At 40.4% G+C, this 14932-nt stretch overlaps 1 protein-coding gene across 6 annotated transcripts; it reads left to right on the forward strand.

The window, feature by feature from the left end:
- The first annotated feature begins 483 nt into the window (after nt 1-483).
- LOC105451362 lies at nt 484-13083 on the forward strand. 6 transcript variants are annotated; one of them, XM_011691745.1, is made up of 12 exons: nt 608-698; nt 2087-2197; nt 2518-2669; nt 4105-4171; nt 4811-5067; nt 5459-5774; nt 9794-10265; nt 10642-10974; nt 11170-11228; nt 11626-11798; nt 11943-12105; nt 12509-13083. In XM_011691745.1, exons 2-12 carry the CDS (start codon nt 2099-2101, stop codon nt 12563-12565), a joined length of 2148 nt encoding a protein of 715 aa, XP_011690047.1. In that variant the 5' UTR covers nt 608-698; nt 2087-2098; the 3' UTR covers nt 12566-13083. The 6 variants fall into 6 exon arrangements, with proteins under 6 accessions (XP_011690042.1, XP_011690047.1, XP_011690046.1 ...); XM_011691744.1 differs by lacking the exons at nt 9794-10265; nt 10642-10974; nt 11170-11228; ... (1 more) ...; nt 11943-12105; nt 12509-13083 and adding an exon at nt 7605-8861 and having other exon boundaries at nt 5459-7235; XM_011691740.1 differs by lacking the exons at nt 608-698; nt 9794-10265; nt 10642-10974; ... (2 more) ...; nt 11943-12105; nt 12509-13083 and adding an exon at nt 484-565 and having other exon boundaries at nt 5459-8861.
- The last annotated feature ends 1849 nt before the right edge of the window (nt 13084-14932 follow it).

Consider the following 14932-nt stretch of genomic DNA (forward strand, 5'->3'; position numbering starts at 1 on the left):
TCCACAAAATATTCCGACATTATATGTATACGTAGTCATATTTTTTTTATTTAACTTTATTTGTTCTCATCATTTATTATTCTCATCGTCAAAATGTGAAGTTTATTCTTCAGCACGAAGTTAAGTTTTTGCGATACAATCGAGAATTCAAGATACTTTGATTATGTACACGGCTTTGGATCCTCTCTCATTTGGCAGCGTTATTCCACTTAGGACCCACTCAAACTTGCGGATTCGTTCGGGCGGAGGCGGGTGTGAATCGCCACCGGAAATCGAGGCTCAAATCCAATATAGATCGATCAGTAAATAGACCTCGAGCCGGCGCGAGAGCCCGCGTCATCGGCTGCTCGTGTGCCCCTCGCGTAGTATTTGCAGCTTGCAAGCTCCGCTGCGTCTTGCCCTCTGGCAAAGCCTGTCGTGACACCGTTTCGACCGCATTGCGCCGGGTAACGGCCGGGGCCCCGGCCCGTCACCGTCGGCTTTATTCCGCGCCAGTCGCACGGCTCGCCCGGCTCCAGCGGCCGTTCCGCGCGTTTTCGGCCGTGCCCACGCACCAGCGATTGCGGTGAGTCCCCTCCGCGGATCGCGCGTGCACCCCCGTCCACTCGGCGGCCACGCGCCACATCCGATGGACCAGCCACCCCCCTCGACTCACTTGGGAAACCCGCACTAGCTATAAGCTCGGCCCGCCGCTCTCGGCAAGTAATATACACGACACCACCGAGCAGGATATATACCGGCACCATCGGCACATACGAGACTACCTCGTCATACACTCTATATTCGGATACCACCGCTTCCGGGTCGGCATAGCGCGGATTCGCGGGCCGGCCGCGAAAGGGAGAGATCGCGGCGCGGCGTCGAGAATCCGTCGGGATCACGCTACTTATGAGCCCGCAAGAAAGAGACGAATATATAATTCGCTATACGAAAGTTTAATCGTAATGTAATTGCAATTGAATTGAAAATCAAATATTTCCGGCGAGTCGTGTATACATCGAAACAAAATCGCGAGTTATTCGATGAAGGACAAGAATCGAAATTGGCGCGATATCGATTTCGCGTTCAATTTTTTTCGCTGCGAAAAGATGCTTGTTATATATATTATTGCGGATAAATCGCGGAAAAACGATTTCGCAGCATCGAAATCTGAATCTATCGAGACACAACGGTCTAAATATCGAAAAAACTCCCCATTTGCTCCGGCATTTGCCGGATGTATTCTTTGATTTCATTGATAATGTTTCGTTTTTATATAAAGAAAAAAAGGATGCGCTGTTCAAATTAGATTTTGTTTTTTCAACAATGTTGATTCAGTAAATTATGATGAAGCTAACATAGAGATGTATCATCAGTCATTTGATGACGATTTGATTTCGTCACATATGTTGCTATTTGCCGGTTTGAATTCTATTTAAGATTTATGATTATATTTTTAGACATACCTCACCTTGATACTTCGCGTAACCGGAATCGTTGACCTCTCTCTAAATAACGCATACTTTTATCATTCGTCAGAATATATAGCAATATTTGTTTCCTCGGTCGCATTCGTAAACAACATTAAAATAGCACTGGAAATCGCAAAAAGACCGTATCCGACAGTCGTATTGCCATATTATTGCGCATTGCCAAAATCCTGTTTTACCCGAGTCTTACGTAATAATCCAATCAAGCTGAAAGTATTTAAATATCGCCGTATTTAAAAACATTTATAGTAAATAGGAAGAGTATAATTACAGAATAATGTGATAATAAATTTAAAAAATTGGCAATTAATTAATTTAATTAATGTAAAAAGACAATGCAGAATTTAATGAATATTTGTGATATAATCGATCTTCCTTTCGCAATTATTACATGTAATTATAAAGTCTAAATTTATATCTATTTGAACATAAGAATTGTTCCTTAAATAAATTCCATCTTTACTTACTTTATATCAGTTGCATTAGTAGCACAATTATGAAATGGATTGTAACTTCCAGGAGAGATTCTCTGTAAAAAAAAATGTTGTATATATATAAAATTTCGTCGATACTTTATCACCTTATTGTAAAAATGAGCCTATCAGATATAATTTCAGATGTAGAACGTCATGGCAATCAACATAAAATTTACAAAATTTGACAACACACCATGGGGCTTTCGACTAGCTGGTGGCAGCGATTTTCCGCAGCCGCTTACTGTTATCAGAGTGAGTTTCCTATTTCCCTTCTCTAGCGATTATTTATGCTAATGAGGCCGCACGTTAAATCATGAAATTATAATTCGAATAATATTAATTATTTTTACATTCTTAACACGGAATTTAAACACGATGATTTAGACATGATGGCTCTTCTTTGAATCAATTTAATTATTTAAAATATATAACTGTTTTCATCATTGTCTCTGCGATTAAATCCAAAAGCAAAATCCGAAAAAATCTAAAGGATAGAATAAAATTAGATTGGGAAAGTCCAACGGAATATTTTCGAAAAGGAGCGAGACATAAAGTGTGAACGTAATCTACAGGTCACGGAAGAAAGCCTGGCCGAATGTATGGGTTTAAAGGTCGGCGATGTCGTAGTAAGACTGAACGATCAACCGATTGGTGGCTTGACTCACGGACAAGCGCATGAAGCACTAGTGCACGCTGGCAACAACTTTGTTTTAGGTGTGCAGAGGTAAGTCTCTCGCGAGACTCATCGATTATGAATGGCATAGGAAAGAACATTTTTTACATCAGTAGCACTTTTTATGCAGTCTTTTTCCTTTAAAATGGACTCTAAGCGCAATTAGATAAATTATATGTGTTCATACATGCTCTTGTAACTTGCAAAAAGAGTTGTAAGAAATTTAGAATAAAAATTGAGTTCTAAAAATTGTTCTTAACTTTTTGAATTACATCATTTTTGTAATCTTGATAGATATAAAGTTTCTTCAATAGCTATATATTTGTCTTTCATCTGTTTCGTCCATTATTACAGAAATTACTAAATGAGAAAATTCATTTTACATTGCTGAGCTATCCAAAAATATAAGTTAATTAGATTGCATACATATACATAGTGTTTACATTGTATATTGACAAAACAGGAAATGGAGATAAATGACCGCGATTGCGCCGGTTGCACCGCGGCCAAGACGAGTAAGCGGGTACATAAATGCAATAGCTAAGTCGACCGCGAGTCGCATAAATTAGGCTCTTGTCCCGTACGGTCTCTCTCCCGGGAGAAATCGCTCTTAACCAATATTAGTTCCCGAGTTTATTGATATTGAAATTGCGCCATGTGTTGAAATCGCGGGCAAAATACATATTTTGGATATTAATGCGCAATTTGTGACGGAGTTTAGATTTTTTTTTCTTGCTGCTGTATAAGATTAAATCTAGAATTTAATAAAGTATATTTATGCACATTGCACATAAAATTAAAAAAATACAGGCTAGAATATATACATATAAGAGAAAAATAAATAAAAATATTTAAAATATGTTATGTTAAAATATATATTAATTATTAATTATACATCTTTTCCATGGTTGACGGAAACAATGTAGTACGACATAGAGATATCCGAGAGAGAAGAATTGCAGACTAGTGAATTCTTTCGATCGTCTTACGTCGTTACCGAGACCGGATTTAATTTCGGAGCGTGATAATCGAAGGCTGTATCTAATGAGTCCCCCAAGGATCTCGTGCCTAATGAAGGAAAGCGGGCGGTGCGCGTCATTCATCGCCGGCGTACTCTTCGATAATAACTTCGGCGACGCGGGCAAGAATATCCCGGCGTATGAGCTACGTGTGTGGCAATGTATTGCGAAACCTATAAATAGGTGACCCAGAATGAGAGATCTGTTTATCATTGGTCGGCGATTTTATTGCTGGTCCCCGTTCGCGGTCCGCGTCTCTTGCCGATTTGTCGCATTCGCGGGGATCCACTACTCGCGCGCGCAGGGTAGAGAAACGAGAGAGAGAACGAGCGACCGCGACATCCGCGAAAATCCGCGCGCGCGGTGCACTCGGCGTATAATCGCGTCCGCGCGCATAATCCCGACCGATCGCATTGTGAGCGGAAGAAAGTCTATTTTCTTGGTCGCTGTGTTTGTTGCTTGCGCAGAGAGGAGGAGGCACGAAAGGCCGTCGAGGCGATATCGGAAGAGAACATCGTCCCATATAAGATCGCCGTGAGTATATCCGTGAGATGAAAGGTAAACAGCATCCCTGTTGCACCTCTTAACTGGTGACGAGGGCCCTACGCGACTACTTCGACATTCGTCCCCCATCTTCTTCCCGGAGCACATCCGGCTCTATACCCGCGTACTTTCTCACGTTCGCTTGAAACTTGAAAATCTTTTACGTGAGAGTTTCTGGGGAGAACAATTATTTCTACCCAAATGGATTTAAAAACCGTACGAGAATAAACAAGTGTTCACGTCGCCAAGTAAGAGTTAAAGAACCGTTGCAGTCATATTTTTCCCTATTTTAACAGATGCTTAAAGAGTTGAAAAATATTTATTTTTATAGAATTTACAAAAATTGTATATCGTGCCACAAAAATAGTTATCTCACGGTTCCTAAAATGTTTGATTATAATGAATCAAGAAGTGTACTAATTTGAACGTTATACTTGTAACTGCGTGATTCCTACTTATTTTCCACCTGCAATTAAAAAAAAAATATCGCGATATTTTTCACCGGAAGTTAAACCTCGCTTTCATCGGGGAAAATCTTTGATCTCGAATACGCTTGACATTTAAAGAGATATGGCGTAGGTACCAGAGAAAGTGGCGACGAGAGATGATGACGTCGGGTTCGCTTATTAGCTTGCAGACTTACCGCCGGTCTTCCCAGAACAGATCTTAAAGGAGGAGACAGTGATCGAGCGGTACGAAGAAGAGAATACCGTCGTCGAGCCGTTGTCCGCCGAGGACGAGATCAGACAAGAGGAGGAGAAGCTAGCGGAGGAGAAACCGGTGGACGCCAACAGCGAGATCGTGTCCAACAAAAATCTCACGGATGACGAGATCGCTCAGCTGATCCTCGAGGAGGAGGAGCTCTTGTCCGATAAAGGATTACTGGGGTACATTTCCACGATTGTCGAGTCAACTGATAATGACATTGCGCGATTAAAAATTCATCCTCTTGCCACTCTTTTCATGTAACGGCAAAAAATTTTCTTGACAATTAATTAAAAATATTTTAAATATTGAAGAATCTTTTCAGCCGAATTTCCAAATAATGTCGGATGTATATTTATATTAATTACTAAAAATTAGAAGCTTTCTATTTTTTTTTGTTTTTATTCGCACAATTCCCAGCTCAAAGTAAATCAAGAATATTCTTCCTTTTTTTGTACAATATATTCTCTTCCAATTTTATTATTTTTTAGAAAAAATTAAGTAAAATATAAATACTTCTTTTTAATAATAGTAATGGTAACTTTGACTTTTTCCGTTCCCTCAACATGACAGAGTGAACTTCAAGAAATTAAGACCGCGCGCCTCGATCCTGAAAGATTCGAAGGTTCTGGAGGAGCTGCAGCATATCGCGGTAGCCGAGCCCGAGCGGGTGCAAGAATTGAAGCGCGCTTCCACCTTCCTGCAAAAGCCGCAGCGACCGGTGCCGAAGTTGAAGAGCCAGTCGAAGGTGGAAGAGGACGAGGGAGAAACTTACAAGGTCGTAATCAAGAAACAGGACAAGAAGACAGTGATCGCGCGTCTGGTGGAGAAGGGTTTACTGCCGCCAGGATCGGAGGCAGCCATCGCCAGGACACCGGAGCCGCCCGAGGTAAAGATGCATGAAACGGAAAATAAACTCGAAGAAAATCGTCCCCTTACCGTGCCCGATTCAAATTCCTCGTGTTCAACCTGCTCTTTCGATAACACCGACAACTCACTGTCGTCCCCGTGCCCTCCGGAATCCGACTCGAACGAATTTCTCACCTCTGAGAATCAACCGGCGCGTCACGCGACATATGAATGCAAATCGACGCTCTTTCACGTCGAGCCGAGTCAACCTCGAAGATACAGCACCGCCAGATACGACGAGGTCGGAGCGAGATCGCTCTTCAAGGGTCGCTACTTGGAGAACGTCCTCCGCGGTTACACTCGTTCCTGCGTTCTTCGCGATCGGCAAGTCGACGAGTTCGCGAAGACCAAATTGGGAAGCGTGTACCTGAGGAACGATTGGCTAAAAAATATTGGCCTCGGCAGCTTTTCGTCGAGCGAGATCAGAAGGAGGACGAGCAGATGCGCACGAGCGCACTACGCGGAGAGGATTTTGCTACGAAACGTCAACGCTGTCGCTAGACACTTTCGTCCAAAGCCGAAGGCGACTCGCGTCTTCGCCTCCAGAATGAAGGGAAGATACCTGACGACATATCTGAGACGCGAGAGCGTTCGGCTGATGTCCTTAATTGCCACGTTGTTCCAGTTTTTGTTGCAAAGACCAGGCGTCTCCGAGTCATCGAACCTGAGGATTCGCGAGCGACGTTTGAGTTTCAAGGGTCGCTACCTCGAACATGTTCTTCAGAAGAATGTCGCTCCTGTCCTCGAATGTGTCAAGGAGACGTGCTTCATCGATGACCTACCAAAGTTGATTGAGAAGAAAAAAGACGGGCCGAAATCTACGAGGACGAAAGGACGTTACATGGAGAAGTGTCTCCATCGGCAGAATTTGCGTCTGAGATCCGCATTAACGAACCTACTTGATTACGCGAGGAACAGCCTCGATAATCTCTTTGCCGTCATCACGTCATCGAGAGTGAAACGCACAATGAGAGGTCGATACTTCGAGCGGCTGGTTCGCAGAAATCTCAAGATCCTTGAACTGTTCGTGGAATGCGTTCGTTCCAGAATCTCCGAATGGCTCGAGGATAATTTATCGTGCACATCGCGAAATGAATTTCCTGTTGTCACTGTCAGTATCACTTCGAATCACATTGTCGATGATTTAATTTCGAATGAACAGCAAACTGATAGAGACGCCTTCGACTTAAAGATCTCCGAGTGGCACGAGGACGGTCCATCTTGCCCAGTGCAAAAAGAATCGCCCCTCATCATTAACACTTCCGACAATCCAGACCCGAACGAAGAAGAAACTGCTGAAAGTGGTCGCCAAGTACTCGAATGGAATAGCAATCCAATTTTCGAAGAAGCCGAAGAGTGTCCCGATCAATCTCGGTTATCGGCCAATCCTACAGACATGGTTCCAGAAGACACAATTTCGAAGTTCTTGCAGTCGGCCGAGGATTACGTTTCCACCGAGGTCTTCCATCGTGGCAGCAGACGACTCTCAAAACCGCGTAAATCTATCGATATCATCTCCAAGGAGGATGATAAGGCGTTGTCGAAATTCTTACAGTCGGCCGAGGATTACGTTTCCACCGAGGTTTTCCATCGTGGCAGCAGACGACTCTCAAAACCGCGTAAATCTATTGATGTCACCTCCAAGGAGGACGATAAAGCGTTGTCGAAATTCTTACAGTCGGCCGAGGATTACGTTTCCACCGAGGTCTTCCATCGTGGCAGTAGACGACTCTCAAAACCGCGTAAATCTATTGATGTCACCGCCAAGGAGGACGATAAGGCGTTGTCGAAATTCTTACAGTCGGCCGAGGATTACGTTTCCACCGAGGTCTTCCATCGTGGCAGCAGACGACTCTCAAAACCGCGTAAATCTATCGATATCACATCCAAGGAGGATGATAAGGCGTTGTCGAAATTCTTACAGTCGGCCGAGGATTACGTTTCCGCTGAGGTTTTCCATCGTGGCAGCAGACGACTCTCAAAACCGCGTAAATCTATCGATATCACATCCAAGGAGGATGATAAGGCGTTGTCGAAATTCCTACAGTCGGCCGAGGATTACGTTTCCGCCGAGGTCTTCCACCGTGGTAGCAGACGACTTTCGAAATCGTACAAGCGGGAAGACCAAGGAGAAGAGGATGTTCTGTCAAGTGTCCTCCGTTCGACCGGCAATTACGTCTCCAGCGAGGTGTTTCATCGCGGAAGCAGAAGATTGTCAAGATCATCCAGAAGGGAATCTGTTTCCCTCGTGGCTCCCACTCTGTGGGGCGGTTTGAAGGGCATACACTTCAATTTGCCTTGGTTCTCGTTCAGGGTCACCGAGAAGAGCGCAGAACGCAGCGGAGATTGCGAAGAGAAGATCAATCCCGAAATCGAGCGCGACAATCGAAGATTATCGTTCGTGCCGACGATTCTCTATCAGGGTATTACGAGTCATATCGGTATCGATTTCACAAAACTGGTGGTTTATGCGTTCGTACCTTGCACTTCAATTATCCTTCTGTACATGTATAAGTAATCAACTAATAACCATCTGATGATGTTTGTACCATTTGTTTTGATGCAGCTGATATAATTAAACTGTAAACGTAATTATAATCGATTCAAAACTCAAATCTGATTCTCAATTTACTGAAGAACGCAATATCGCATCAGTTTGTTAATTTAGATTAATGTACAACGTCTAAATCCCATGATTGTTATTTATCCTAAAATGATTCTAACTGACCTCAAATTATTATATACCTCTTTCTGTACTTGTTTAAAAAATTCTCATAAATATATAATCAATTTGGAACATTCATTGACACCTATATAAAAATGTTTCCCCGTGTAAATAATGTGTCCCCAAATTTCAGTGTAATCATATATTCGTTTTGTGTTCTTTGTCTTATTGCTAGAATAAGTATTACCAGAGTGAATCTACATCGTAGAATAATGTGAATGCAAAGATAGCTAATGTGATCGATTCAATACGCAAGCGAAAATGTAATTAATTTTTTCCTTAAGAGATTTCTCAATTGTGTGAAATATCCTAATTAAGTGATTAAATTGTTAAAACTGGTTATTCATATTTGTATTTCTTTTTATCTATCGATATACATCCAATCGCTTTTCTCACATAACAAAAATATGAATGGCAACAAAAGGAAGTTCAAGTAATTTTATTACATATAATGTATCATGACTATAAGTACATAGTATTATAGTTTATTTTTTATCTTAATTATTTAGTATTTATTGTAATTTAATTTTTATTATCTGATCTTATTATAATATAGAATATAATTAAATCGTACATTACATAAGCGCTAGTTCCATACGTTCTTTCAGTACAAGACATCGGATATTTCAAAAGGTAAGTATACAAATATTATATTTTTTCAGATTTTATAGAAATTTATATTATTTATCAATTGCAATAAAAAGATGGTTATATATCATGGTCACCTACATATAATTTATACTACATAGACATATAACGAAAAGATTAGTTGCAGCATTTATTTTTGAAAATAGTATCAAGAAATATGAATTGAATGATAGAAAGAATTGTTTTATTATTTTCAAAAATAATTGTTTAACAGATAATTACTGTAACACACACATAGATAACATTTCTCAAACGAAAATAAGATTATTAATTTCTGATATTGTTGAATTTTCAAAAATATGCTTTCTCTTTATTTTTTTATAAGCTAAAAATTATTATACAAGATAATTAGTAAAACTATTTTTGATATCTTATTTCGTTTTGTATTAGAAAACAATTATTCGTTCTCAGACAAAAAATATATCAATTAATATAACATCTAAAACTCTTATGAAAGATTGGGTCTTTTATTGTCTTAAAAATTTATATAACGTCCTGAAGGATATGTCAGAAGAATCGAATATCTGAAAAATTAACGAACCTCTGTCAATACTGATTGTGAGTCATCCGAAGACGAAACCTCTGTTCAGAATATTTCTATAATTGTAATTTTTCTCACGGTTTAGACAACGACTCCAGCTGCGACATCAGAGCTCGCATGCAGGGCAGAGCAAGAAGGAGAGTCTGATTCACGTCCCGTATCAAAGGTAGAAGAAGAAAAGAAAGGCGACGAGGTCGACGAAGTCAAAGCGGAAAAAAGACCAGAGTTCAAGGAGGAGGATCATCGTCCCGAATCTTGTGAGGCAAGATCAACGCAGGACGAGCATACGACAGCCGAGGAGGATTCGAGCGTCTCCACGTCAGATCCGGTAACGGCAAGAGCCAATACCGAGAAGATCAAGCAATTGGTATCCACGGAGATCAGCCTCGAGCAACAATTGGAGAACGTGCAGCGACAATTACTCGCCCTGAAGCAGCTACCGAGCGAGATCGAAAATCATCTGAGGATCGTGTCGGAGCAACTGCACAAGATCATGGAACTTAGCGGCGTGCAGTGGTCCCTTGGCAACGGAAACGTCGGCTGCCGCGGATCGTCAGGTGACCGAGATTCGTATAATCGTGTCCAAAATAGCCAGAGCGGACCTTGACGATGATTCTCTAGGCATATTTTCGAGTTTCATCGCTATGCGACTTCGATTCTGAACTGAATGCCAGTTCTCACATCCTTCGCGATTAAAAAATGAGTTTGCATCCTATTGTAATTAAATAACTTAATTTTCTCAAACAAAATATTTCTCTCGGTATCTAATATTTTTCTTTTTAAAAAAATTTTAAGCTCTTTCATATATATAGATAAATTTAAGTGTACAAAAGTGCGGCCTAGATTAGATATAGAACTTTTAAATTTTCACATTGAAGTTTCGAATTTTTCTTTTTTAATGGCGCGCTTTAATTTCGACTTATTGTCATTCAGAAGAGAATATTGCGCCGCGGCGAAAGGACGAGGAGGAGGAGCTGAGGGAACAAGAGGAGAACACCGACGAGGAGGACGAGGAATTTACGGAGACTTACGATTACATCGAGGAGATTGCATGTTTGGAGCGAAGGACGTCATCGAGGTCAACGCCGCAAGTGATCGAGCCCAGTGATGACGAGGGAGAAATGGAGGAAGAGGAAGCGGAGACGAAAGAACTGGACGGCATGATTTCCGTGAAGAGCGCGGACGAGGAAGGAAGTAGAGTGAAGAAGTTCATCGTCTCTTACGAAACTAAGCTTCTGAAATCGCCCAGTCCGGCACCATCGCACGGTAACTATCGATATTATTTTATATCTTTGCAGCGACTTTATCGGCTCGAAATTTTGCAAAAACAATATAATTAAATGATGTAATGTAATTCCATAAGCACGCGAAGTGCCTGCGATATTAAAATATTATTTTTCGCATTAAGTTTGAGTTAAATATGAGACTGAATTTTTTGTAAAATACAATGCTACATTATAGGAAGTTTCGAACCAGATCCTAATCTGTCACCAAAAGATCAAGTTATACAGGAACTGCAGGTACCCAATAAATAGAATGATCTGTGTTCCACCTAGGATGAAATGATAATCACACCGTTCTCCCTTTGTACTGTACATGCTAAAAAATTATAGACTCGTCGAATGTTAATGAAAGCTCACCCTGTTTCAAGATCCTTAATAAGTTAATTACATAAGTGCACGATGAATCAAATTATATCTATTTTTCTTACTCTAAAGTTAATGTCCTTATTTTGTAAATTTATCGATCTCCTAAACATCACTTTTTGATTATAAATCAATTTCTGCATTGATCTCGAAAGAGTTTATACGTGTCGTGAATCCGAATTTCGTTATTATGTTATCCTTTATGCGACTGATGCATGGTGAATGTTCGAATCCGGGCAAAATCGTTAACTTGTCGCGTTTGAACTTTCAGGAAAGGGTGCACAAGAAGGGCAAAATGCACTCGCAGGATCTGTGGCCGCAGGCTAAGCAACTTGAACTTACGCAAGGTCGCAGATGGAGATGCCCGAATGACTTCTTCAACGACGAGATGATAGCGGAAGTACTGTGCTCCCAGACGGAGGTCATTCGCGGTAGAGCGATGGGGTAGGAATAATTTTACGACTAATTTTATCTCCGATAAAAAATTCGAAACGAAAATTAAAATTATACCAAGGTGGAAACATAATCATGATATTCACGATTGTTTTAAAACCTATAAAAAAAGTATTAAATTGATCGATTGTACAGAGTAAACTTCAAGAAGTATGAGAAGACGAACTTACCAAGCTATGATTACCTGATGAATTCGAGTGTTTATAAGATGATACATAAAATGGAGCGAGAACCGAAAAGGGGTATCCCCGTCAGACCCGCTAAAGTCAATGCGGCGGAAGATATAATCGAAAGAGTTGTAAGAGCTTTTTTCTTTGTAATTTTTCACAGCTGTCAATTATAAATCGCTTAGAACAGAATGGAGGTGATGATAATTAATTGTAAAATCGTGGCAAACGAGATATTTCTTAAACGATTTTAAATCGTGTTTATGGAAACATTTTAATTGTTGGTAGCAGACATTGCCAATTAATCATTATCATCCCTATATCATTGCGTTGTTGAATCCCATGAATTAAACCTTATCTTATTTCAAACCAACTAAAATTAACAGATAACGTTATCTGTCTGAGTAAATAACTCCAAATAAAATACGAAATAATCGAAAATGAAGCAGTAGCTTAGTAGTAATTTAAGATTATTATCGATATTATTAACCGAAGAAGGAAAAAAAGAAAATCTAATTCCTTAACAATTTTCAGAAATCACCGGCGTTGAGCGTTGTAGACGATAGGAGCGCTCGAAGCGTCAGCCACTAATGCAACAGCGATCATATATGCGATGAGAATGTAATATGATAGCTTATGCGCGAGAAATCTATATGTGCTTGAAGGACGTGTTAAATCTATACATCTGAAAAATTCAAGGAAACCGCTAGAAATTACCAGGAATGTAATTATCCGGCATGTTAATCGCGTCTGAAAATATGTTATCGTATCATCGTGTATACTATTATCGGTACAACGTGGTTATAATAATTCTAAGCACGTGTGCGTGTACGTATGTTCGTATTTAAATCGCCCCGAGAAAGATTTCCCCGCCAGCCCGTTGCACGTATCAATAGCGACCAGCCTTTTTCCATAAATTTGCACGTTCGGATTAATTAATTCAGCAAATATGTAAACGCATATAACTTCTAAAGAGTACGATAAATGTTTAACTATTTTTGCGCAAAAGCAACTATGCCTTGTTACTCTACATTTTTCTATAGTTGTAAATTGCAAAATTAAAAAATCTTATATCCTACCAAAATAATCAAGCATTATGTCCCTCAAAATGGCATTATTTTCTTTTACCAATATACGTGTTTTCTTATATTCATATCGCTCTATATACAGACTGTCCAATAACCAGGTGTGACTAGCAGGTGCGTAGTTGTGCCTGGTAATTAATTGATTTTCGAGGAAAGTGATTTAGAAAGTGAAGTACGTGAAAGTGGCGTACGTCCTTTTCACTCGGTATTGACACTTTGCGTTCGCGTCCACTCGCTAATAAGGACACTAAGTTATTAGTGGAAGCTGAGGGATCCATTTGCCTAAGTCCGCTTGCGCACCGATTGGGAACCGATAGCGTCGCCGTTAGGTCTCCGCTTATCTCGAAGCGGTATACCTACACTCTGTGTACCGCTGCGTCCCACTGTATAACGCGCGGGATCACTATTCCGCTCGACGTGAATCGACCGAGGTGATTGCCGGATCTCCGGAACGTATGCGATGATTGAAGCCGACCCAGAAAGGCAAGTTTCCGAGTAAACGACCGCGATTGTCCGCTCGTTCGGAAATCCGCGCGGTTAATCCCGCGGATGAGTCGCGCGGGGCATACTTTCTCCTTTCCGGGGTTTCCGAGGTCTCCTAGCTGTTATCCGCGTCTCGCGTATGCGTACCACCGGCTGAGTCATGTCTGCCTGCTTGGCCGATGAACCTCTTTTTAGTTTTCTCCTTCTCTCTCTCTCTCTCTCTCTCTTTCTCTCATTCACTCACTCTCTCCCTCCTCTGTCTCTCTCTTCCTCTCACTTTTACTTGCTTAGGGTCCCCGATCGTGACGTCGGCCTCAAGCAATTTATGTAAAGCATTCTAGGCATGATTCACGAACTAGTTCGCGCCCTCGTGACCGCCACCGGCGCAGAATGCAGTCGCCGCGAGCACGGGTGCGTCCATCAAGAGGTGTCCTGTCTGCGATTTTTCGAATTCGCACGTTGTAGCATTGATACGCTAAACATATCGATTTTTAAGAAGATGCGCTTTGTTCCGGTTTGTATTTAAACGTAATGTAGTTTGCATTCTCATATGTGTTATATGTAAAATGAAAAGAAGAAATTGAAGTATATTGGTTAATACTAACAATATTGTCAGAGGTACTTCAGAATTTTAGAAACTAATAACATTTTAATAGAATTTGAAACTATAATAACATCTTTTTTAATATTGGAAAAGAAATTGCACTAATGCAATAAGCAATGTCGATCAAATTAACTTTGTCATTTCCAATAAATTTATATGTAGATTTAGTACTATTTATAATTTACATTCATGTTTTATATGTAAATTTTTTGTGGTTTATGTTATAAACGAGAAAATATTTATTGCAACACATAAATTGATCTCAATATACTTCTAAAAAACAAAGTTGCTTTAACTTGTCATAACTGGAATATTGCAGTCTCTGCAACTCTCAAATATCAAAGATATCCCAGAAATAAACATTTATGTGAATTTTAATCAGAATGTGATTATAAAGCAGTAAAATATTTTTGACGAAAAGCTCGTAATATAATTTTCCTACGTGTCTGCGTTTCTGCGTGCAAAGATATTCTCATGTAGCCTTTTTTTTATTATACGGGGGAATACGCGCGAGATTCTTTTCCCCGGCATAACTCACGTGTGTTTTCGCCGTCAATTTCGATAAATTCATATCTGATTGCCGAGAGACTTAATGACATGGGAAGTATGCGACGGTGCACCAGGATTTATTTAACGAGTTTCCATTCGTGACCTCCTACGTGACCTATCGACGACGATGATTTAGGTTCATCTTACCATTCTCATATGTCGGAAGAGAGTCTTCGAGATACAGATAAATGAAATTCCAAACATGCTCATATATTTAAAAAATTCAATTCCTTTCTT

This window comes from Wasmannia auropunctata, unplaced genomic scaffold, assembly GCF_000956235.1.
Source record: "Wasmannia auropunctata unplaced genomic scaffold, wasmannia.A_1.0 LD336052.1, whole genome shotgun sequence".
In the NCBI taxonomy this organism is placed as follows: domain Eukaryota; kingdom Metazoa; phylum Arthropoda; class Insecta; order Hymenoptera; family Formicidae; genus Wasmannia; species Wasmannia auropunctata.